This window comes from Acanthaster planci, linkage group LG11 (genome assembly GCF_054643075.1).
Source record: "Acanthaster planci isolate LZ-2023a linkage group LG11, COTS_SCS, whole genome shotgun sequence".
NCBI lineage: Eukaryota > Metazoa > Echinodermata > Asteroidea > Valvatida > Acanthasteridae > Acanthaster > Acanthaster planci.
The window spans coordinates 12,551,067-12,577,432 of NC_141787.1; the positions used below are offsets into that span (position 1 = coordinate 12,551,067).

The 26,366-nt window shown below is 41.7% G+C and overlaps 1 protein-coding gene across 4 annotated transcripts in view; it reads right to left on the reverse strand.

The window, feature by feature from the left end:
* The window catches only part of LOC110989039 (von Willebrand factor A domain-containing protein 7-like), a 28,735-nt gene extending 2,829 nt beyond the window's left edge, over nucleotides 1–25,906 (reverse strand). The window contains exons 1-20 of one of the 4 annotated variants that reach the window (XM_087143190.1): nucleotides 25,485–25,905; nucleotides 23,872–23,994; nucleotides 23,165–23,386; nucleotides 21,743–21,830; nucleotides 21,432–21,523; nucleotides 17,149–17,337; nucleotides 16,114–16,326; nucleotides 14,453–14,582; nucleotides 11,972–12,120; nucleotides 10,927–11,060; nucleotides 9,830–9,968; nucleotides 7,539–7,787; nucleotides 7,001–7,173; nucleotides 6,448–6,568; nucleotides 3,882–4,134; nucleotides 2,585–2,678; nucleotides 1,385–1,629; nucleotides 850–976; nucleotides 430–668; nucleotides 84–210 (exon numbers count right to left, since the gene is read on the reverse strand). In XM_087143190.1, coding sequence (XP_086999316.1) covers nucleotides 84–210; nucleotides 430–668; nucleotides 850–976; nucleotides 1,385–1,629; nucleotides 2,585–2,678; nucleotides 3,882–4,134; nucleotides 6,448–6,568; nucleotides 7,001–7,173; nucleotides 7,539–7,787; nucleotides 9,830–9,968; nucleotides 10,927–11,060; nucleotides 11,972–12,120; nucleotides 14,453–14,582; nucleotides 16,114–16,326; nucleotides 17,149–17,337; nucleotides 21,432–21,523; nucleotides 21,743–21,830; nucleotides 23,165–23,386; nucleotides 23,872–23,994; nucleotides 25,485–25,740 — 3,363 coding nt within the window. In that variant the 5' untranslated portion in view covers nucleotides 25,741–25,905. Of the gene's footprint in view, nucleotides 1–83; nucleotides 211–429; nucleotides 669–843; nucleotides 977–1,384; nucleotides 1,630–2,584; nucleotides 2,679–3,881; nucleotides 4,135–6,447; nucleotides 6,569–7,000; nucleotides 7,174–7,538; nucleotides 7,788–9,829; nucleotides 9,969–10,926; nucleotides 11,061–11,971; nucleotides 12,121–14,452; nucleotides 14,583–16,113; nucleotides 16,327–17,148; nucleotides 17,338–21,431; nucleotides 21,524–21,742; nucleotides 21,831–22,716; nucleotides 22,852–23,164; nucleotides 23,387–23,871; nucleotides 23,995–25,484 lie in introns of those variants that run through there. The other 3 variants (XM_022253116.2, XM_022253118.2, XM_022253120.2) reach the window with 3 other exon arrangements.
* Between the last annotated feature and the right edge of the window lie 460 nt (nucleotides 25,907–26,366).

The following is a 26,366-nucleotide window of genomic DNA, read 5'->3' on the forward strand; positions in this document are numbered from 1 at the left end:
GACCCCCCAAAAGGTGAAAGAATTGAGCATCAAGGTGTGAGATTTTTCATATTTTGCTGCAGTAGAATGCATTTAAGACTTACTGGTCCATTACACTGGGGTTTCTCCACTTTTCCAGCCAGTGCAGTGTAGTAATCCTGCCCACATGAAGCTTGGTTGCCTGCACCGTCATGAACAGTGAAATTCATGATTGGACAACAGCAGGTGGCTCTACAAAATAAAACAGCAAGGAATGATACAATCAAAGATATCCATGTCAAATGATCTGCAGATGAATCTTCTATTCTGCTTCTAGTCTTGCATTTAAAATTTGCAGCTGTTTGCAGTAGAAATTTTCAACTCAAAGCTAGCTTTTCATTAAAATTGCCAATCAACTTTGAACTCTACAGCCAACTCTGAAAAAATAACTCTCATACTCTCACAACTTACGAATAACCGAAGGTCACATTAGCGGGTAAAATGTTCTCGTAGACAAGTGACTGTTTGCCTGTGCCATCAATCTCGATCTCAGGGTCCAGCACAACCACAGTCACATTGGAATTGTCGGTGGCACGAGCAAGCACCCACCAGTCATGCTTGTGACAGTCGCTGCTCATCTGTTTGGCTGTGCAGCCACCTCCAGTACTCAAGACACGGCAGGTGGGTGGGATGTTATCATCTAGACTTTCCTAGGGGAATATTCAAGACAATTTCTATAAAGTGCCATTGTCCACTCCTAACTAGGTATATGTACCAGTACTAGATCCACCGCACTCTTTATAAATGCCCCCTCGTCAATAACTTTGAGGTCTGCAGAGCTGATACATAGATGCTCTGTTAATTGCAATAGGATGTTGGACCTACCAGTACCGGTCCATTACACTCTGGTTTCTCCACTTCACCAGCCAGTGCGGTGTAGTAATCCTGCCCACATGAAGCTTGGTTGCCTGCACCGTCACGAACAGTGAAATTCATGATTGGACAACAGCAGGTTGCACTACAAAATAAAACGGCAAGGAATAATACAATCAACGATATCCATGTCAAAGGATCTGCAGATGGATCTTCTATTCTGCTAAATGTCTTCAGTGAATTCTCCCTGATGTTATATATTTTGTCCCTCTTTCTTAGAGGAAAAGTTTAAGAACCCATGTTGGATTCTGGCAATTTCTCTGTTAATACAACTACGTTGCATCTTATCACAAAATATCAGGAAATAGTTTACTTTTTCCGATTTCACAGATTGTGGTATGAAAGTGTGTTCCTTAACTCCCACATTAAAAATGCACTACAATTTATTACACCAGTTTTTGACTCAAAGCCCTTGAGGGTGTTCATCAACTTTGAATCCAACAGCTAATTTCCAAGAAGTGTTTACGATGCCTTGGTCAAGCTAACAACTTACGAGTACTTGAGGGTCATATTAGTTGGTAAGAATCTCTCGTAGACAAACAACTGTTTGCCTGTGCCATTATTCTCGATCTCAGAGTCCGGCACAACTTCAGTCAAGATGGAGTTGTCCGTGGCCTGAGCACGCACCCACCATTCATGTTCATGGCAGTTGCTGCTCATCTGTTGGGCCGTGCAGCCACCCCCAGAACTCAGGATCTCACAGCTGGGTGGTGTATCATCGTTCTCATCTGGATTTTCCTACAGGATGTAAAAGACATTTTGTAAGTGCTGTTTTCGATTATATCTCCAGACTGAATAATTCTTTCTGCTATCTGCTTGGCTCTGTTACCTACTGCCTCTCATGAATGGAGGTGGAACGATCCATTTTCAAAGTGGGGGGACGGCTAAATGTGTTACATGCCTTACTGAGGCAACCCCCAATATCTGCCGCCAGAACTCCTCATCACAGGTAACACAGAGGTTTGCTGAGTGTGAATGCAACTGATATCATGCACCCGTGACCCTTCAAAGACTAGATCAACCCTTTTCCACTTGTGCATTATCAAATGAGAATGATGTGTGCAGTGGCATAAATCCAAGTTGGTGGGGGGGAGGGAAGTGGATGACTGTTGAGGGTCGGGGCTACAAACTACGTTGGTGATGTTTTGAAGCATCTTTGCATTTTTTCTGATGCTTTGAAATCTCCTGGTATTTTTTGCCATGCATCATAACATGGTTTAACGAAAATTACATGCATTAATTTTTTCCTAATTTGTATTCCAACGAAACCTATAACGTGAGCCCAATACATAACCCTCCCAATACATGATGTATACAATTAATATATATGTGGCGCCTCACATCGAAACTAAAATGTTCAAAGGTAACTGAGATTGAGATCAATCATATGACCCTTGTCCCGTCCAAAACCTCCCAGTGGGGGAGGGGGGATTTCCCTACCCCCTCAAGATTTCAGCCCATGCCTGTGTGCAATAAATAAGTGTGCAGACAAACCGTGTTTCAGTCTTAAGGGGTCTAGTGCAAATGTACTTCTTTAGCAAAATGTAAAATCTAGTCATGTAACTCCCGGTTTCCAAGGAATTCTACAAGTGTGTGGGTTCTGATGAATCAAATATTTTGAACTGCTTGGTTATTGTGCAAAGGGCATATGATTTGCTGCTGACTCACCCTAATGGGTGAGGACTTTACTTACATATGTATCATTCTCCACTGCAAAGACTGTGGCATCGATTGAAAGGAAGTTCAGTGCCAAAGACAGAGAACTCTCGACAGACAACGTCACTTTGCTGGAAAGACAAGTACATACAGGTACAGGTTTTGCATTGGATATAAAGTGCAAGAAAATTTTCAGGGAACACTATTTTGACATTTCAACATTTTTTTTGAATGCCTCGGTCTATGTTCTAAGGACATGATTTTGAGTGAAAAGGGGTTCTTTTATCCCTAGGAGAGCCGGGGAGAACCCAACCCCTCCCCAATCTGTTTGTCAATATCACCACAGCGCATTTTTTCAGGAGTTGAGCCTTGACAAGTTTTCAGAGTCACTCTTTGCGGTCATTTTGACACCAGCTTTGTTAAAATCGGACATATCATTCTTGTGCAGCACGCATTTTTCCCGAGACAGATCAGCCGAAATGTACACTTTTTCCACTGAGGTGCTCGATGCACGTGGACTGGCATATTGCATGTACTTTTGAACTTCAAATGACGGCAACAAAAAACTACATGTTTATGTTCGATTCAGTTCAAACTTCATAGCTATGATAAGGGGTGCATTTACATGCATGCTAAATTTAAAAAAAAAAAATCAAGCAAGATACAGCCGAGTTCAGGGGGAGGGGGTATAATCCCCTCGCAGCTGTGAGATGGGCCCAAATGACCCCGCTCTTGTAGAGTGAAAGGAAAATTTACTATTATATGATGGCTTGTATTTCCATTGATGGGATGTCCACCTTAGTTCAGTGGACCAGACAAAGTTTTCCTACCCTGAAATGATCGATGGAATTGCCTAGACAACAAAATTTCTTGTTAGCAAGACAAAGAGAGCAATGGAATGAGGCCCTCCCCTTCCCTCCGTTACACAGCACAACGTCTTTAATATCTCCACTAAATGTGGACCTCTGTCACTCACAGGTTACACGTGCCTCATGCTCACTCTGGAGCAAGTTTGGGTGCGTACTATAGTTAGACCACTAATCAAGTGCTTTTAACAATGCTCAGGCACAAACACTCAGTAACAAACGGCCCTAGGTTGTGAAAACCCGTATCACTCACACTAGTTGCCATGCCTCACAGCATTCGTGGTATATGACATCTTGTACAGTAATTTTCATGTAAATGGTTCCTAATCAGCTATTGATAGCCAGTGGTGCGACCATGCATCAGGGCAGCAGGTTCCTACTGGTCCAAACATCCATCATTTGGGTGACGTTGGCCAATCTACATAGTTAACTATAGTTGTTACTCAAAACTGCTGATAGTAGACCTACACAGATGTGCCGGCAGGTGCATCCTTGGCAGCAGTCACTATCACCAACCCATCCCCCATGTCCCCAGTACCCAGCACCATGATGGCCGGCTTCACGGCAGCAGTGACTACTGGGCCTGAGACATCTGCCAGGGTGCTGGCCGAAGAGTTGACAGCCGTGTCAAGGACTGACACAGTCACAGTCATACGGTCACTGGGGCCGTTGTTTGTAACTCTGAAGGCAAAACTGCTGTTCCCCCCAGGCACGAGATCGTCTGCAGAGGGGTTAAAGTGAACACTCGAGGCGGTTCTGTGACAACTGTTATCCTACATTTCAAATTTTTTTTTCGCTGAAGAACAGTACCATGTCAAGCACTGGTGGCAAGGCAGTGATGTTGGAAAACAATCAGCATGTTAACAGGTAGCAAGGACAATGTCTTTACGATATATTTTACACATTACTGCTTCTCATTTGCAACTTCTATGATTTTTTATCAAAAAGGGGAAGTTGTGAATCAAGGTGTCAGTCTGTGACCATGGCAACACACGGCTGTACCTTATGTTTGCACAGTCCCAATTTTGACAGATATGTCTATGATAGAAGGTTACAGGGACACTTCCAATGCAGAAACAGTGCTACATTTATTACACCCTAACTTCCTACCACCACCTGACAGAACTGAACAAACTGTGAAAATCCCTGCCAATATGTCAGTGTTACCATGGAGTTACCCTTTTATTTTCATTACAAGATGTGCTGATTACATTTTTATTGCAAGGGCATGGAGGGCACTGGACTGCATAGGTAAAGAACACACAAGGGGAAATTTTCTTGAAAATTGCTGGCAGCCAGGGATTGGGAAATAGTTGCACTGGTCATGCAGTGGCCTCTTATATATATTTGTAATGAATGATTCGTTGTGGGTTTTTTTGCTATTTTTTCTTCCATATGCCTTTCTCTGCCTCTTTATTCTCTTTCCACTTTACTTTCACTACTGTAATTATGTAAATGCAACTTGAGTGGAGACTATCCACTCTTTGACTTGAAAAGAGACTACACTGATCTTAATTAAGGCAGCAAAAGTATTGTTGGTTTTAGGGAAGAGTAGATTTATATATTAATAAACCAATATGTTTATTGTGATTAAGGATGATTTTTATGAAGTAATAGAGCTAGAAAGTAAAAGGTCACGCAGCGAGCTTTCGGAACCCTCGCGCGGTCCTCCTGTGGGGATTTTACGTTGGGCCGTCCTATCAAGTTCGATAATTTTTGGAAGAATCATTCTTAACTGAAACCACCTCATGAAACACTCATGTTGGAAGTTTACCTTTGTTTTCCTCAACTAATGTTTAGGAGAAGTTACAATGAGATATGTACAAAATGAATTTTCTTAAAGACCTTTCACTTCCTTAATTATGTCTCCATGTTCATACACATCTGTTTTCACTGCCCATGCTTACATGAAAACAAGATTGTACAACGTTGCAAAGATTTACCTACTTGCAGTCAGTGGGTTCCAGATGAGATTCCGTTGACATCATGCAGTTGTTGTCAGCAAAGGTTAGATAAAAGATTAGAATCTTTCGTAATTGAAGTAGAATATTACTTTAGGTTTACTACTTGTAAATTATAGGACTAACATTTTAACATTTAATAATATTTTGATCTGTTTTATTTTGGCTTTTACCCACAGACTACCACACGAGACTGGCGCATTGCACTGTTTTCATGTATTATCGATTTTCGGAAGTGATGGGTCAATTTTTGGCAGGATATTTCTCTTTTAGGTCAGGTGATTTTTTAGTTTCTATAAATTGATATACTAGCAAATATTTTCCAAAGCCCCTTTTCCAAGTTGGATTTTTTAAGAAGTAATTATAACTGAACGAAAAAATATTACAAATTCTAAAATCGTTGCACGTTATTTTTCCTATCCAGGGTTTCGGACGCGCGCCATCAGGGGTCAACTTTCAGGCTCTATTGTAGTCATAGCGTTGCTCAGATTGTATTGCACATACTACATGTTACCTGTTCAAAGCTCTCAGCCCATGCGGTTGCTAGACATGCAAGGCATTGCCTGCCATATCTTTACAGGTGGCCCTCAGGCCCAGACTAGAATAAATACATGTAGCCAGAGAGAGGCTAATTGACTCAACCGTCCTTTTCTGGGCTCATACACGTAAAAATCCAACTAGAACCTGCGTGCCGTCACATTGTCACCCCCGAGTTCTGAGGCAACACCCACTTGGATCTACATCCCCCCCTGCCACCCGGTCCTCATATATGTTACAGATATTCCGAATATGCCAATGCGAATGGCCCTGGAGGAAAACATTTAGTGTGATGACAGATTATTCCCCGTCCTTCAAAAAATCGTACTTTTTTTAGAGGAAGGATCTAAACCTTTTGTTTGGCTGCATTTCTTTTCCCATTTATTTGGTTCATTCAAATAGTCAACAGTTCTAAGATGAAGAAAATATACTCAAACAAGTGATTTGATCACTTTTTGTGGTTTAATTTTCATCGGTATGGACCCTCCCAAGCTAGCAGGTGCTATGCTTAACCACAACCGCCAGAAGTTACCAACCTACGGTGTTGGAGCCCAAAACTTCCTCCAGCTTGAATTCCACAACTTTGATCTCTGATGGCTGTGTCCGCAAGAACTCCATGCCCTGGGTGTCCTCCCCAACGATGCTGACAAAGAACGGCTGACAGAATTTCAAACAGTCAAAAGACACTAGCCAAAGGTACAAACGTATAAAAATTGCTGCTGAGTTGCACTGTAATTTGGAAACCGGACCACGCACTAAATAAAAAACTCTACCAACGATCTACATTACAATGGCGAAACAACTAGTTGTGCTCGGCTCTAGAATACATTGTTGAGGCTAATATGACCTCAATAGTTAGCAGGCCCCTTGAACTATATGCTATGTGTTTGTCTATTTTTAAAACAAGTCTCACTGTATACTTTTTGTCTGGCAACTTAACCTTCCCCCCATGTTTTATTCATTACTTTTTCTTGTTTAGAAAGACGCAATCAATGTTTTGTCCAACTGCTCAAAAAAATGAATGACTCCAGAAAAACCTCAGAGAAAACTATAACCACTATGATTTACAAACTCAAAACAACAACTAACCTCATTTGGAAGAGAGATATTTGCTATGAATAACCCCTCTGTCCTGCCCATCACAGGCGTAGCACTCGCTGTTACCAGCATTTCATTTCCATTGGCATTGTACAGTTTTATCTCGCTGACGGAGGACACGGTTTCCGGAGCTGAGACTTGGACGGTGAGTAGCACCTCAGCTCCTTGGAGACATGTCAAATTCTTTAATTTCATTGTTCAATTTGTGTACTTTTACCAGTGTGAGTTGGTCAATTCATCCACTGCCTCCGTTTTGGAGCTAATTTTTCCAACTACTGGGTCAAAGTTTACGAATAAGAAAGCAAAAAATGAGGCAAAATTCCAGTTTATACAAGTTTCCAAAGTTCTTGCCCATCACATCCTTATTAATGTGATATTATGGTAAAATAAGAAAACCAGGAGCACCGGCCCACTGCAATAAAGCACTAAGTTTTATTGCAAGATTGATCTTATTTCAGACGGGTACCAGCCATTTTTTAACTCGCAACTTGTTATTTATTTGAAAAGAAAATTCCTATCTGGCACTCACCTGCGACTGGTTTCCCGTCGACGGGGTAAGCAGTCCCTGTTTCGTCTGTCTCCAGGATGTCAAATGTGAAATCCAGCACGCTGTTGGCGGACACTTTGATGTAGTACTCTGTCGCCAGGTTCAAGTTACGCAGTTTCACCACCCATGCTCCCTTCGTGTCTGGTTCCGTGACGTTGATGCTGAACACGATCTGTTCTGCCGAGTTTGTGTATACAGCTGCTCTCAACTCAGCTGGAGTACCTTCTGTGCCTATAAATATGGAATGAGATCCATCATTTGCGGACAATAATTGATTGAACAAATTCCCGTTTCCAGAAAAGGTGCTATTTAAAGTTAATTAACTTTGTTGAAGTGTTTTAATAGTGCCATAGCAGTTGTTAATTTTACATGCAGTTGGTGACTCACGAAAGTTCTTTATCCGAGTTCAGATTTCCGGGATTCGGATCCAAGTCAGCACTTTTTAATGGATTCAAAGCAGATGTATATCAAGCCACAAAGGCCATCAGATCAGATTAGATCCGGCTGAGCTGAGACTCTCAGATTCAAATCAAATTTAGATTCTAGCCTGCAGCTTTTGAACTGCTTTGGCCTTGTCTAATCCAATCTCATGCACATCTTTAACCTGCGGGTTCAAGAAATCTCACTGGTTAAAAGTTTTTGCATATTCTCATCTGCATGCCGGCCAGTTTCGTTATCATATTTTGGCCATGCTCCAAGAATGGCCGTTTGCTGACACTTTCACTTAGCAACAGGTGTACTATTGCCGAACAAACTATGCCCAACATTACTGGCAGTTGATTGTCATATCTGTCAATGCAGAGCTATGCAATGACTGATTTACTGCCTCTGTTTATAGGGTCTGCCCTTTTGATATCACAGGCATGTTTTTTGGACAAGTGGCTGCTAAAGCTATGATTGGCTGTTGGTGAACAGTACGAGTGTATGATTATCTAGTGTTCTGTTAGCTGTGTATTCTAGAATTTTGAACAAATTGGAGGTGAAATCGAAAACCAATCAAAAGGCAACATTTCTGCAAATTTTGTTATAGGGGAAATGGGAGTGGTCTATAAGACATCTATCATATAATCGAAACAAAAGTAAGTATCATGGAGATTTTGAGCATAAAACTTATCAGCGGCCGTGTACAAAAATGGGGGTCAGCTCCTAAGTCCAATGCCTCAAAATTCCAACACCTTATAAGTCCAATGCCTCATAGGTCCGATGCCTCATAAGTCCAACACCTATTATAGGTCTGATGTCCCATAAGTCTGACAAAAGTTCCAACGGTTTTTTGGCCCATGGCATAGATCCAATGCCTCAAAAAATCTGACACTTCGAAAGTCCGACGTTTGATTTGACTCTCGTTACGAGCGTATGAGGACGGTGCTAGGAACAAGACTGTCAAGTATGGTATGCTATTTATGACACATACAACCATTTTTAAGATTTCAAAAGTATAACAGTCGAGAAAATGCTTTTTATATTTAGCGAAGTATCATACATCATTCTTACACGAAGTGGTATTTTGGATTAAACAAATAGTGGACCAGTGTACGACTGCGCAGGTAGTCTGCTTGATTTAGTTTTCCTAACAGGGTCAGTACGATGTCAGATTTATGAGGCATCAGAACTATGAGGCTGAAAAAAAAATTGCCCATAATTCCTACACCTCATTATTTTGATGCGTCATAAGTCCAAAAATTCGGACTTTTGAGGCGTCGGACCTATGAGGCGTCGGACTTGCGTACAATACGCACCCAACAAAATACTGACAAGTGGAGGTGACAATACAGCTTGAGAGTTCCCTTGGTAGAGCTGGAGGCAGGGGCTCCAATCCCGCCCAAATCAAATTCTTTGTTCTTTTTTATAATCATTTTAAAGGCAAACAGCAGACCTGCCAACCGAGCAGTACTCTAGCATTACCACAAAATAGATTAAAAGGTACTTAAATAAGCCTTCAGTTCACTTAAATTTTCAATCTATCTTGTGGTAATGCCCGACCTCAGGAAGGAACACGGCATGTTGGCTGGTCTGAAATAATCACCTTCCCAGTTTCTTCATGCAACTTAAAAACTGACCGTTTGTAATAGAGCATATAATGCATTATGCTTAATTCAATTCAGATTGCCAAAGAAGACACCAGGGGCAGTTCTAAATAAAATGACCCAAAAGTTGAACAATTCTTGCAGACTTTTGAAAGCCCCCCAAAAAACTAAATTTTAAGCTGAGATACCTGTTCAAAAAAGAAATTCGAGATGAGTTATATTTAGAATATTATTCACTGTGCTCACCACTGGGATGCTCAATGATCACTGAGTCACCACTCAAGATTCCAACTACCGACACCAGGACCTCTTGTATGGTGGAATCGACTGGTATGTTTATATTGACAGCATTCAAATTCAACGAGGACCTCTGCGTTATTGTCACCTGTTGGAAGAAGAAACGTGTTTCTTGCCTGCGTATATCTTGGATAAAGTGCAACCACTATGTCCCGGGCTTTGATTGACAACTGACATACCGAATAAAGGGATCCCAATACGATGCTTTTAGCTTCGATCTGCGCATTTCCGTGTTTGAAAACGAGGCTGTATGTGTTAGCTTCAATTCTTAATACGATCAGACGATGGAAAGTAAGGAGTCAAGACACAAAATACATAAATGCATGTTAAATTCAGACTTTCCAGGCTTCAACTTTTAATGGAAGAGTCTTTCAGGACGACTCAACACGTAAAATCAAAAGAAAAAATAACGGCAATTTACCGCGAGCTAACGTACCTGCGATGGTCGTGTATCTTGTGCAGTGGGCGTGGTTTCAACTGAAGTGGCGCCACACTTACAAACCGGATACTGCATGTACTGTGTCGACTCCGCGGGTGCGCTCGACGAAGTTCAACACAGAGAGCCTCGCTTTCAATGCGGATATGCGCAGATGGAGCTAATGTGAAATCCCTCTATACAGACTTACATTTAACACTGTGGAGTGTGAGTAATGAAACTTTTTTTATCACAATCGGAGCTATTTATAAAGATCAACAAAGAAATTGACTAGAGCGGGATTTGAACCTGCGACCTCTGGAACACCGTAACAGTGCTCTAACAACTGAGCTCTACCAAGAGCTATTTACAGATAGATTTGTGTCAATGTCATACTTTGGAACCAAAATGGCTGCTGTGTTCAGCACAAGATACAGCTATTGTGTGTTATCTGTCGCATAATTCACCAGTTTGGTTCCAACAACTGAGACATTCATGTCCCAACTCTCTCTATAAACAGCTCTGATCACAGTCACATCATGCTGCCCTCATCTAGAATTATTTCATCGCATTCCATAGCTAGAGACCCCCTTATAACCGAACATCATCCTCCATCTTTTCTTAGCCTTACCTGGGAGGCACGGATGTCGCCCTCGATGATTCGCACTAAGTCACTGATTCCCCTGTTATCAGTCTGGTAAATCTCCCCACCTGATGCCTCGGCAATAATTTGGTAGGATGGCGGCAATGATGACCGATCAATTGCTGCAGAAACATTGGTGGATAAGAGAAAAGGCATGGGACTTGAAAACTTGTATATCATTAAGGAAAGACTTGACCCGTACTCTGGCCAGTGAGGCTACCTTTCTGTGTTATAGTAAGGGGTAAAAGTTTCACTTTTTCATCAGACTGGATCGGGACAAGCTCCAAAAACTTTGCAGGAATGCACAGAACGCGACGGCCAATCACAACGCACAAAATCTGTCAACCCGGGCCTTTCCAAACATGCAATGGGTCAACAGCTTTCGTGCACTGTGATTGGTCAACAGGTTGCAAACTCTTAGAGGCGCTCTATTGTGAAACGCCCGTATTTAGTAATATTAAGAAGTAGTCAGTATGCTACTGCACCAACTAATTTAATGGGAAAAAACAAAGAATGTGTTTGATATACGTACATACTGTGACGGTAACACTGATAATGATGCACAAGATAATTCATGTGTAGGTATCACATGAAGATGTACAAAATCCTCTAGCAGAAGAGCCAGTGTGTGACAGCAGGGGCTGAGTCAATTCAAATAATTCACTATTCCAATATTCGACCTTCGATTCGATCGAATATCTAAATATTCAGTCGTACCAACTGGTAGATGGTTATGTACAAACCATACATACAAACTCGGTTCCAATAACGCACACAACTGCACATTATAATCACATAATGGCTTTTCACGTCTAGGGGTATCTCCGGCCATGATTGACCAAGATTTAAGAGATGGTTACTGGCAGCGGAACAATTTTCAAAGTAGGGGGCCAGTTGTTAGACCATCAGATAAATCCATTAATAGCTTGATCCATCGAGCCCCACCCAATTATAGGACCTGCAAAAAATGGCAGGGGGCCAGGCCCCCCAATTGAAAAAGCGGATGCTTGAGTCCATGGTCCCGTAACTTTACCTCGTCTGCGTCGTCTGGATGAGCAAGTGCCAGTTAAAAGGTAATTGACGCGGACCTGTTTCTCCTCAATCAATGCTAGCACGTCTGGCAGCTTCTCCCCATCTTTATCTGAGGCATCTGTGAACAGGTATACATTGGCTCCGTTGATACTTCATGGACAAAGAGAAAAAAAATATGGTCTTGGTCATCTCGAGTCAACAAGAAGCCACGCTGACAACACAGGTGGCCAACTTGTACGTCTTCCAGGAGTTTGATAAAGTGTGGAAAGGCCAACCCTGTCTTAACGGAAGAGACTTCAGATTGATTACCCACAATATGCCAGGTAGTTCAGTTTTTATGTGAGCATAATTATGGTGTCATTAAAGTAAACACTTTGAATGAAAAAAGCGCCTACAGAGGTATACGCAGTTACTAAGTTATGAACCTTATGATAGACAGATGGATCTTTATCAAGCCATTAAATGTGCTAAATTGATGGCCGAGTTAGAGGCAGCAGATGTTCACATAAGTTAAGAATCACTGCACGAAGAAGGCACTCTAGCCAAACCATGTTTAATTGAGATTTCAGATGTGCATTATTATACAAGTTATCTTCTTAAGGCTTCTGTTGAAGGAGATCAGCTTTCGTTCTCAACCACATCCCATTACGATGCCTTATCTGCGGTTGTTCTCACTACATCCCCTAGCGACAAGCCTGTCCAGTCACGCACACTGTCATAATGCCTGGACTGGCCTATACGCATCATCATTCTAGGTTATCCTGAAATTACATTGCAGGTTATTGTTACTTGTGGGTATGACAGAAGAAACTCCACATGTGTTCGTCATTGTGGTGATCAAGGTTTGCTCAGTGTGGAGCTCTTGGAGAATACTAGTTGTCGTTGGTTCTACTTTTTCGCCAACAACCTTCAGTGCACCCAGATTTACATGGCATCAAAGCCTCATGTCCCTGCCCCCTTACGATGATCCTTGCTTCCATGCTGTAGGTCAGGACAGGCCCAGATGGTGACATGCGGCACGTACAATGTGGTTTGACTTGTTTGCTCACAACTCTGTCTTTTCAGATGGGAAACGGCTCCAAGACACATTTTTGGCCATTGCTGGCCTACCCTCGATGTCAGTAGAGCAGTTGCCGTTCGGCATTTTACAGGGGCCCTGGGTACTTGAACTGCGACACCATGACTTGTTCTACACTGTGCCTCCAAGGCTCACAGTATCCTCTGCCCCACCAATGTGCATGATACCTTGGTCTTCCAGGCGTTCAGTTTCAGACACCGTGCCTTCCCAGTATTGTCTGGGCATTCTATAGCCTGTAACTGGTTTTCAGAGCCACTGGCTTTGAGCATGTGATCAGCCGGGTGTGGAGCTTCAAAACTGCTCCAAACCTGGCGATCTGATCACGTGCTCAAGATGGCAGACAAGGTCATGTGTTTTAAAAATGTCAAACACAAAGCTGCATTCTGTAAGTTCATATGGGCAAGATGATCAACATGATCTAATTAGACATTGCATACAGTATTATTCATCATTATTTTTGACTCTCATTTTGTACACGAGTAAATGGTTAACCTGTTTGTACTTTGTTGCTTCTTTGGTATTGTCTTCTTTGTTTCTTGTAATGGCATTCCTGACACAAGCTCTGCTTTCAAGGTTTTGCCATCTCTAGTGGCTATATTGACTCATACATTGGTAGGACTGATGGTTATATTTTTTCATGAGGAGGAAATAAAAGTATTTGGAGTGAACTGAACTGAATTGAATGCAAATCCGACTGAGTCAGGTTCATTTTGATGTGTTCCGAGGTTGCATTGGGATCGGAGTAGTAGATCAGGACAGCACATTTTCCGTAGGCAGACTCGTCACTGGGCCAACAATGCCTGCACTGCGTACGCCATGTACAATTATAGTAGCTTGGGTGCTTGCTGGCATTCAAAGAGCCATGCAGGCACAGACAGCCTCTCTACACGCTCTAGTCTTAGTCACTACTGAGGAAGTACTGCGCAAGGAACTCGCAGAAGTAATATGATCCATTTGTACGCAATATGCCTGAATGAATCCACCAATCTGATTAATGGATCAATCATACAGTTATGTCACTAACTTTCGTCCCAATTATGCAAGGCAACGCAATTGCCATACAAAATTGTGGAACTTGTGTGGGATCTATACTCCTAAATGAAGTTCTTTACCACATTAAAACGAAACCTCTGAATTGACAGTTGATGTCGGGGTTTATTCAGGCGAAAAATTTCTTTACGGAGTTATTCAAATGATACACAAAACAAAATAATGGAAGGAATAAAATGTACTGGAAGGAATAATTTCGCAAGGTGACAGATAGAATGTTCCATTCTACTTGGTTCTACCTTATAGTGGAATGGAAAGGCAACACTTGTATGTCACACAGTGAAATTATTCTCACCACACGCATTCACCATTCCGCATCAATGTGTAACAAACACTATGGCATCAGTTTCTCACCTATTCTGGACACCGAGTTCCAAGCCGCTGTTAGCTAATTCTGGGCAGTCACCTCCACTACCGGCGGTCAAACTGCTAAGGTACTCAATGCATCTCTGAGCATTTGTAGTCACCAGAGCTGGTCCATACCCTATCGCCGCATGAACAAATGTCACAGATTTATTCAATCTTAGCACGAACTTAAAGCAACTCTGATCATTTGAAAAATAACAAACCTGGAAGGAAGTGTACTTCATCACCTTACCTTCCATCATAAGGTAAAAACATCACTCCAAATATTCTGTGGTGCTCTGATAACAGCTGTATCCTGCCTTGAAAAACACGTGTCGGTAACACAAGTTTGTGTAAAAGCTCTAAAAGGAACTTGTTTTTGTGCTTTCAGGTGGTCAGCTCAGCCCCTAGCTATTTTGTATTTACTTCCTTTTTCACTTCTTTTTTTCCCCCATATGATAGTTTTCCACGACTTTTATTTTCATGACAGTACTGTGGTAACAACATATACACTTGGCATCACGGAAGTTGTGCATATCACTCAAACATTGTGAAGCCATCAGGTATTAAATCATATGCAATTTTAATTAGAAAAACTGACTTCATGTAACTTCTCGAAACAGCCAAGTACGGGGATGTCATCCTCTGCGGTCCAATATCACAAGCTGAACAGCTTGTTTTATTATTTACAATAAACCATACGTATCGGAAGTGTCACACAAGCGCGAGTGTGATAATGAACTTATCCTCAAGCAAACTTGACGCACAGTATTAAGATATTATGGGGGCCTTTGTGCGCTGTACACAAAACGAAATAAATTAAACCCAACATGCGCACATCACAAAACACTGACAGGGATGTAGCACAGCTTCAGCAGACTCGTTTGCATCATGAATTCATTGTCTTTGATGTCGAATTTTTCGTGAAGGGCACTGGTAATGCCTTCTGACATTGATTTAGACTATGTCTTAATCACTCAAGAGTTCCTGCTTGGCAGAATGCACCCTTCAGTTGACCTTGAATCAACATAAAATTGCCTCAGTAGGTGGTTCAGTGTGCTGGACTTGAAATTCTTTGAAAAGGTTTCTGTTTTTTTATTTTCTGCCAGATACGATTTGGAAACTCTTGCTGCAGGGTTGTTGAGTGCGTTTGGGCGTATTTAGATCATCTTGGCATCATTTTCTGCAGCTGATTGACCAATCAGAATCAAAAATTCAATTTTGCCTGAAGATAACGAAGCAAATTTGCCTTACCTCCACTTCCGGAGTAAATGGACAAGCAACATCCGCAATTAAAATTAAAAGCAAACATCAAAATATAATGCAATAATATTTTACAGTTTGCAGGAAAAACATGACACCTGGTGCAAACATAAACCTTGATGCCAAGACACATTCTATGTGATGTTCATGTAGTGTGCAATCCGGTAGAGGTCTTTGAGCAACATTTTAATCCATTCACAAAATCATATGTGCCCTTACTTCCCAAGTTTACAGCAGTTGTCTGTGGAGGTTTAACTCGACAATGGAAGCAGTTTTCTACGACAACCCAAATTACTCAAGTGGAAACAGCGGTGCCGATGGAGGATACCAGTGTAAAGAGGAGTATACCAAGGGCACATAATTATGTGAATCTGACCCAACAATTACTAGGTGCAAAAACTACCCACCTGGGTCACTGAAGGGTGCGACGACATACTTGGAAGCAGCTAGACAGGTCTCACTGTGCAATCTGACAAGACGGATGGTCTCTTCTTTCACAGAATTGATTTCGTCTGACATACTTCCCGACACGTCAATGACAAAGGTCAGCGATGTCCCTTTGTCCAAGTCCAGGAGCTGACGGAACTTCTGCTCACCGATATGTTGGTAAAGACCAGTGGCTAGTTGAAGAAAGTTTTACCACTTTATTAGTTAGTGCCCATCACATTCCCGTGTAGTTTAGAGCAACTATAGCTGGGGGTTGGGGATCGCTTCCATGGCGTATACTGATGCAAGTTAAAAAAAATTCAAAGGTTGCAGAGAGGGGACCATAGGCGTGCCTCTTACACTGATGTTTTTCCTTTACCAAAATTTATCTGAGCCACCACAGAGGTGAATAACATTCCAACTGTGCTCTTCGTATTACTGACTCTATTGTGCTCAAGGATGGATGGTTCCTTTGATGATTTAAATGCAAATACTGAGGCCAAGCTTGGTTCAGTCAGGTGACAGTAATAGGGGCGATTCGCAATAGTGCGCCACCAAGAGTCTGCAACGCGTTGGCCAATCACAATGCGCGAAATCTGTCGACCCAGTGCACGTTCAGAAAGGGTCGACACATTTGGTGCGTTGTGATTGGCCAATGCGTTGCAGACTCTTGGGGGCGCACTATTGTGAATCGCCCGTATTGTTCACAAATTCCCCCAGTGTCAATATACACATAGTTGCTGTTCAGAGAGATATTCAAAAATCCTGATAGCATCTAGCTAGGCAAGGCTAGGGTACTACCCTGCATCAACCCCCATATCTTTCTAATCCCCAAAACAGTTTTTCAAATTATAACACCAATTTTGTTGAGACAATATCCCACAACGGTTGGTACAGCCCCAACGTGAAGCAATCCTATACAAAATACTTGATCTATGGTCAAACTCATACACAGGTCGACAGCCCCAATACCATGCTTTGACCCACGTCCATAGTGCTTACAATTCCACACTAACCTGGATGATAAAAGAAATCCTCTGTGGCTTGGATGGCCATCAGTGCGGCCTGCTCGTGGAGGTGGAAGTGGGGAGATCGCTGCCTGTCCGAGGACTCCTTGTTAATACCTCCGGTTGCGATCTTGGTCCTTGAGGCATCGTGCAGGCCACCGTGGGAGCATTTGCCCCTGACACTTCCGGGAGGGGCAGCTGATGAGAAAAATCAGGGGTTAGCATGAATGTGCAAACAGTGCCTTGTTTCATTCCTTCCCATGGGCCTGACATATCCAACTCCAACTTTCGAATGTTATATTCTTCATTTTCAAACATTCAAAGGAAACACGCCATGAACTTTACTCACACTTGTGCATCTTTATAAAAACTCGTCTTCAATGCATGAAATCTGTTTGAAATCTTTTTGGCATAAAACATACCTAAAAGGTGAACTGTTTTGTAAACATTCCAAATTTTCCAAGCTTTTACAGAATGAGAGAGCATTTTTTGTGCCCTGTAAATCTGGAAAGACACTGTTTAGTTTACATCCTTTTGTACTTGAATATTGAACCTAAAAATTTACTCATCGAAAATATTCCTGAGAAACGGTTGCTCGCTAGTTTACTACCATAAACTTACAGAACAATAAACAGCCAAACCTACTGCAGCAAAGTATGAAAAAATTCCAGCCATTTTCTGTACACAAATCAACATGGTATTGTGGCGAGACAACCCAGTAGACTGGCCTGATCGGAAATGGAATTGACCTGGCCTGACCCCACAAATACATAGTGTATTTATTAACCTTGCGCGAAGATAAGTGGCCACCCTGACACAAGGGGGAATATCATCTAACAAACGGCGGCCTGCGAGCAGTTGGTTTGGTGGAAATTTACCACCACTTAGGAAAGACAGATCAACACTGGTATCAGAGCAAGGAAATACAGGGAAACCTTAATAAACCTCACAGTGACATAGGATTTCCAAGGTCAATTAATCAGTGCAATACGTTTATTACAAATATAAATCAACGAGGCATATCAAAACACAAGGTTTATTTATACACAATACACCTCACAAGGCAATTCAATAAGCCTCACGTGGTAAACCTAATCACCTGGCAACTGTAACATAAGCTAGACTATTGCCAACAATACACACTACTAGCAAGCAGTGATAATCTACGTGGAGTGTTAATCAATCAAGGGATAATAATCCTCACTACCCAATGTCCATTAATGTTCACAGACAGCAAGCAATCTGAAAGGAACCACCGTACCACTAGCTCTCCAGCCAAGGGTTAACACCTAACACTATGAATTTCAGCACCATGAATTTGCAGTTAATTTGCAGTTTCACTGTGAAATTGTTTTTTCACTGCAACTTCATGGCAGTTCACGTGGTGAAAACATTGTGAAAATAATCCCGGATATGACCCCTTGCCGACACCTTGAGGTCAAGTGAAAACACCATGAAAATGCAGTGAGCCCATCTAGGGGGCCTTCCTCATTAACTTTGCGGTGGGGCTAATCCTTTAAATTCTTTAAGGACCCATTGTCTCATAAAAAGTACCATTATCTGTCTTCTTACTGTGGTGGTGACAGGTGTAAATGTACACTGAACACCCCAATCACAATGTTCGCATCCTTGCAATGTACATGTAATCCCGGCCTGGTTGTTCATACACTACATCATGTCCTGTAGCTGAATGAGAACATTGTAGGGACTTCAGCAAAACGACTCCCCACAAATTATGTCACCTCACAGAAACATTTTTTTCAATTTTGTGGCATATCTGTGATTTATATTTAATTTGCTTGAGTAGAGTTATACTCATGAATATTCTGGAAATTCATAATTCCCATGGCCATTTATGATTACTCATCGACAATTAAACAACAGTCAGCACCGAGTGCACACTGTTGTGCATGATGTTGGAGCAGAAAACACTAGTGCCAAAAAGAATGTTGAAATTTGGGCGAAGATGCGGACTAGTGAAAATTCTGCTTAAAGACTAGTAAAAAGCCATCACTGCTGCTGTTATCCCACCACTTTGTATACAGTTTCACAGTCTTTTGGCAATTCCATAATTCGATGTGGTTACTTCACAACTTCACCACTCAATGTGTCTTTTGCCCACAAAAGTTGGAAATATTCATATGTCTTCTGGTATGTGGTCAAGGGGGGGTGTTGTGACATCTAACACCAAGTTTCGTGGAATTTTATGAATCGTGTCACAGTTTAGAGCTGGGGAAAAAAACTTGTGTCCTTCCTCCATGGTTCTACATAAGCAAAATGTGCTTATCAACTGTTCAGCTGCATCCGGCAAATTTGAGCCATCGTACGTGTATCCATCTCTTCTCACAGCTCAAAAAAGGAAAAATCAATCCTGTCTTTTCTAGGAAAGACAGGATCCTGTGTTCACAAAACACCTGCTTTACATTCACAACATGTGGAAAGAAAGTTTTGTGGTTTTCACAAGTTTCCTTCGCATTCCGCTAATCACGGTTTCGAAAACACGCACGCAATATTGCTTCATGCAAGGTTTCCGCTGGTTCCCAGAGGCCCAGACCTAAACAGGGGTATTCAATCGCTCCTTTTGTTGGTAACTGCTACGCTAATTCCTGGCTGTCTATCACACTAATCTTTTATTACGCTTTGACAGTTAAACCGCTGTTTTCCACGGTGGGAAGCTGGACTGGTGTACCGTTATGAATAACAATAGGACCATAAGCTACGAAGATGTTGACGTGAAAAGTCCGTGAAACTGCTGTGAGCTAATCCGCTTCCAAGCTGATCAACTTTCCACCGTGAAAACGGGCTTACATTGCCTTGACAAAAATTTCACGGTGATTTAATAGTAAAACTGCATTTTCACGGTGTTGAAAGTTCATAGTGTAAGCTCTAGACTCTCCCCACTCTAACCAAGACCCAATAACCAGTTCACTACTACATGTACGACTCCACCTACTGGTCAATACGACGCAGCGCTCTCCGGTACAGCGTCCCACGCTACCTCACTGTCGGCGCAATGTATAGCACAACATTCGGCGGCGATCCTGTCACTCTGCGACCCAGCAACGAAACCAACAGTGCACGCCCTAAGCACGCAGCAAGCCCCCAGACCTAGTGCTCTACGCACCGCTGATTGGTCAATGCATGCATTAATAATTAATAACTTAGACTGGCATCCATGCCTACCCGTGTTTCGTCACAGTATTAAGCTCAGTGCCTGCGATGACATCACTGTTCTGCTCATAAATATGCAAATTTTCCTTAGCATAAAGTCCCAAAGGCTCCAAAATGCAGAATAAATTAGACAAATTACAAAAAAAGGTAATTTGAGCCAAAAGGGTGCACAAAGGCGCAATTTCAAGGGTTGAGGTAAAGCAATTGTATCAGAAGATAACTTTAACTACCAAGGAGACTATTTGCTTCAGGATTGCAAGCATCATGATTCAGTGTTGAAACGTGACAGTTCATCCATTCAAGCATTGTGATTTAGCATTTCAAATTTCAAGGTACCGAGTGTGAAATTAATTGACTGTGGACAACCTAATTCATATGCCTCGTGATGTCATTCATATAGGACTTAAAAATGACTTTAAAATTAGTGGGACATCACCAATTGAAATGATGAACCAGAACCTGTTAAAATATGGCAAAGCAAAGCCAAGACATCCAACATGTAGAATCATGACTCACTTGAAGGCTGGACCACAATGCAATAAAGTTGAATCTGGCCACTCATTAAAAGGACACCAGGAGGTCTGCCAATCTGAGCCACAAGGGTTGCCCCTTCAGTTTAGAACACAATTATAGTGTTGGACGTAACCCTCAAAGAGCATGGGCGGCCTCTGCATTCCTAACAACATTTATCTCATATCTTGATTACGGAGCACTGTTTCATGCACCAAGCCTTCAGGAGTTAGTCGGTAAAAATTGGACATATATTCTTATGCCGCGCCCATTATTCCAAGACAGGTTGATGCAAATTGTGTACTTTTGAAGAATGGGTTCAACGTAAGCAGGCTGACACAATGTGGCTTTGAACTCTAAATGACTGTGTAAAAAACAGTTGTGTCAGATCAATATGAAGTTTACACTTATACCAACGAGCGCCTTTAATGCATGCTAAATGAGGGCAGGACAGCCAAGAAGTTGTGGGGATGGAACTGAAGCCGCTTCATGTATCATTGGCTGGGGGTGATCTTGGCCTTCTCTTTTAGGGTTATTAAAGTTGCTTCCCAACAAGTAACATGTGTGATTCAAGATACTTGGATGAATGTAACTTAAACGACAAATTTCACCTGGTTTGAGGATATCTTGCTCACTTCTGTAGCCACTTGTCAGGAAGACCAAAAATGGAACAAGATTGTCAGAACAATCTTGTGGTCCAAGGCTGTGAAAAAGAAACATGCATGGAAGGAAGGAACCAATTAAAAGGGATGATTCTTATCCAACAAAAACTCAACTTCTTTGCATACACAGCACTTTTTTTCAGAATTTGTACACACTCTGTATTAGTCTTGACTATTGGTGCATCGAAAGTGTACTATTATTCTATTAATCAGCACTAACTGAGGTTGATTAAACATCTAATTTTTGTGGATGGACTTACAGTGAATTGGTACTGAAGGGTTCACAATTGCGACACATGTCTGCCTCCTCTGGGCTCTCTCGGGGAAACATAGGATTTAAAATTATACCTGGAAATTTGAAACAGTTGAAAAAGGTTTACAATGTACTTATTATAATCACTCTATTAGAGAATCCTCGGTCTTTACGGGTAATTTTTCAATAAGAGAGCATAAACCAGGAAGGCAATTGATATTTTAAAAAAAATTTTAAGAAATGTAATTCACAGCCTGCTTGTACAAAAACAAATTACAGCTTACGCAACTTAGGATGACTTGTTGGGTTTCTGAAGTTAAAAATGACTAAATGTTGGGAGAAGTTGCATTTTTTGATAAGGTTGAAGTTTCATGTTATTTCCTGTTTCTATGAGGAATCATGTTTCCGTGGCTAGCGGTGTAATATATAGAGCTCATTCATATACAACAAATATTACTGAAGAGAAAAAGGCACCCGACACTCCTGTGTTTGTTCAACAACACTCACTGCACTTGCCTCAATGCCTGCAATTGCCTCTGTGTCAATGACCAACATGGCTCAGCTTTCATTTGTGAGTGATAAAACAGTAAGAAAAAAACTGATAGGAGCTGTATTGCAACTGGTCAAGAGAACACATGCTGCCAATTGTTTACTATGTGGATGGGCAAAATACTTGTGAATATCACCATTTTAATGAGATTTCTGGTAAAAAAAATCTCCCCCAGATTTGGTCATAAAAACAACAGAAAAACATACAAAAATCTGGGGACAAAATTTAACTAAGTGAAACAAAACCAGAAAAACACTAAACAGTGTCGAAGGCCATCCGGTTCGTTGGTGACTTCATCATACACGGGGACGTACGCACCACTGATTACAGGCTCCCCATTGAACAAACACTAAATATGCGCGTTAACTTCCGGTTCCATGCAACTCTATGTGCAGCGGGCGTGGTTCAAACTGAAGTGACGTCACACTTACAAATTGGATAAGCCACCATTTTATCTCCAAGAATTAATTCAGACACTCATGTCTCTCTCTAAAAAAAACTCTGCCTCGACCAACTGACGGGCGACGCCGGTGACACTTCTCGGTCCGGTTGCGACAACAGCGTGCAGCATGCTGCGCTGTAGCTTGCACATGGGCCTTTATACCCGCGCACTAGTCAGCGGGTGCTAATCAGGATGAGACTCTAAATCACTGCGAGGCCTTAATTAGGTTACTAGATAACTCAACATTTCTCACTGAACAAAGAGGGCGCCTTAAGGAGCAACCACAAACGCCACGTGTTCTCGGCCACCAGTCGAGGATCGCGCGGTTGATCTTTTGGCGCAATCCATTGATTGATCTTTTAGTGCACCAAACGTTACGGTTTGATATGGGACGATCACATTACTGGGCGACCTTTAGTCAAACCAATCTCACGTACCCAGGTATCTTGCTGTCATGACCTCATTCTCGTCCTCTCCGGCTGCTGAGTTCCTCAAGAGGTTGGTAAGCTCCACCCAGTTAGTGTTGGAGTAGAAACTCTGCGCCATGTGAAGGAACTGGCCACTGAGCCGACGGGCCGTGTCGTAATTTGGGGCGTTTTCGTCGCCCGACGTTAGCGTGTTGAGGAGAGTGTTGCGGATTCCGATCATCTTTCTGTTGCCTGAGGGAAAGTTCGAGGGAATTTGGTGTTTTTTGACAAGTTTACTAAGCATAAGGATGAAATGAACGATTTAAAAATCGCATGCCCAATGGCATTTAAGTTTTAATGGTTTACTTTCAGTACGGCAAAGGGGTTGGGCGGATCCAGAACCATTTTATTCAAAAGAGCTTAATGTTTTGTGGGGAGATTTCGGAATTTTCTCTAGGCCTATGTAACCTTTTATGGTCTTTCTAAGGTATGAGGCTAAATTTGGGGCCTTTATAGATGCGTTTGAAACTCAGTGAAAACTTGAGTGGTCCAAAAATCGTATCTTTCAATATTTTCCAACCAAAACTACTTAATGAGCCGGGGACATTGCTTGATCCCCCAGGAATGGTGGGACTTTGAGAAATATGACAATTTGTATCTTATCTGAAAGAAGGAAGAAATTACTAATATCATGAAACAAAATCCAGATTTCTCTAGGCTGGCGCTTAACTACACACCTGCGTTAATTTGATTGCCGTTGAAGTGCCAGACGGCCTTATTGGCGTACACGTTGGAGATCTCAATATTGGCATCCGATATTGCTTCCACGGCCCGTTCGAATTTGGTCGAGTAGACACAATCTATGCAAACATGTGTGTAATAGTTGTGTAAGTGAAATGGGGAGATAAAAAAATTGTAGGTAATCAGTTGTGAAATTCCTGTACACACTATAGTGTTTAATTACAGTACCTTTAGAGACCACGAAGGGAATTTGTGAAAACAACAGAAACTTCTTCTAAAAAAACAATAGCGAGAGACGTTTGGTATGTTTTATTCATTCTTTTAACTTGCCAAAGCTTAGGGTAACGCCGTACAACGCAGATCTTCATCTTAAGTTTCAAACGGTGGTGTCATCAAGGCGGAAGTTTTTGTCAGAAGAATTTTGAAAGGATGATTTTCCAGTCTTAAACTCCATCATTCAATGCACAACAGAGATGACACCGTGCTGCATGAGAATTTCCACATGCAGGTTTTTGTTATTATTTATTCATGTATTTTTATTTATTTATTTATTTATTTTTATTTTGGGGGGGATGATGCATCTTTTATTAGGATTCAGCCTGCAGTTAGCTACTCTGAATGGGTGAGAACGCCCTCAAACTATAGACTATATAGGAGGGACCAAAAACTTTTTGCAGAAGTAAAATTCGAATAAAACCCAATGCAGAAACGACAAGACTTGTGATTATGTACATCGAAAAGTTCAGCTTCTATAATAGCACAACACTGCTCAGCACTATATATACATATAGCACTACACATTATATCATATTCAAGGCAAGTACAATTGTAGCCAGAGATTGGCATGGTTATAACTCAAAATTGTAGAAGTTGTTATATTGAGGCTTTCACGTACAATATGACCTGACTCTCTGTGCAGTCTTCAAAGGTCATTATCCGCAGAATTTAAAAAACTGCACATGTGATTAGACTGAACGCTAGTTTAAGTTCACAGGCAAGCATGTGTTGTACGCACAAATGATAGAAATGTTAATTTGATGAAGTCTTGTGTCAGGTTGCCTAGCCTTACTAACCACCTCTTGAGAGGTATGTACAAAGCTACACGTGCGATGAGTTTTTGTGTTAGAGGTATACTTTGAGTGTTGAAGCCGGCATTCGTGTGTCACGTGACACTGCCTTAAAAGGTACTCTCTCGCCACATCTAAAGAACTAAATAATATAATCTAAAGGCAAAAAGTGAAAAGAAAAATCACTCTTAAATAGAGTGAGTCCCTCATAAATCCGCTCTAAAAGAGTGGAAACCGCCTGGAAAGAGTGAAAAAAACTCTAAAAGCGTTGAAAATCAAAAAGAGGTGTCCTTAATCATTGCTCTTTGGTACAGTAGTGGAATTCACCAGCGTTAAGTGGTTTTCACTTCTTTTTTCTTACTCTTTGCAGTGATTTTCACCTTTTTTGGGTTTAGAGCGTAGGGCCTAGGATTCAGTTAATTACAGATGCTACACTGTACAAAAAACTCCTGAACCAAAGCTCTTTGACTGTCAACAAATCAACAACGCCACCCTATTACCTAGTGTTTGTGACTGTTCATTTTTCTTCATATCTGCCTTACCTCCATAATGTTTTCGAAACAGTCGCGAGGGAGTGAGAGGACTGAGTCCCGTAAGGTCGCCAGGACTGTACCGATCAGGGTTGGTCTCTTCGAAGTACTTGGCTACGGCGCGCACAACGCCCTGCTCCGTGATTTCGGTAAGGGTGTAGTCGGTGTCTGGTAGGGTAACGCCAGCCCTGCTCGGTAGGAATGCCAAACTTTGGCTTGCCAGGCAAAAAACTAGAAGGAACCACAAGTCTCGAATCACGAGCTTCATGAGTAGGTAGTTAGTGAGCGAGATTCTTTTTAAGAAAAAAAAAGACCAAAATTAGTAATCGCACTTGATGTCAATGAGATTCTGTTTGAAATTTACTGTAAAGATGACTGTTACTGTCAGACTATCATAGACTCCCATAAACAGAGCGACCACAAACAGCGACCATGAAAGTTTACCTTTCACCAAGACAACCAGGTTCACCTTTACAGAAAGAGAGAGGTGGGGTTAAAGATCACTGAGAGACGTGCTACACTGAATGGGGGAGACAATAAGCTCATGTTAGGCTTACGGTTCAAATTAAAGTTATACTGCATCAACCACTTCCTGCTCCTGATCTGGAAACGAATCGCTTTATTGGTTACTTCAAACGCCTTTTCATTTGCCAAAATGGAAAAAAAACAATAACTACCACTGATCCGATAAATCTTCTGAAACGCGAACAGTGTAAAAACTCAACTCCCCCCCCCGTTACAAAAGCCATCACAAAAGGTCACGGAACAAAATGCTCAAAATGTCGGGCCTCCAACTTGAAGATCGATGACGCCGGACTTATGCGGTTCTGGATCTGTCTTTGTGCGTAAGTTCCGCCTATGTACCAGTAAACAAAAACGTTCTGCACAACTGCG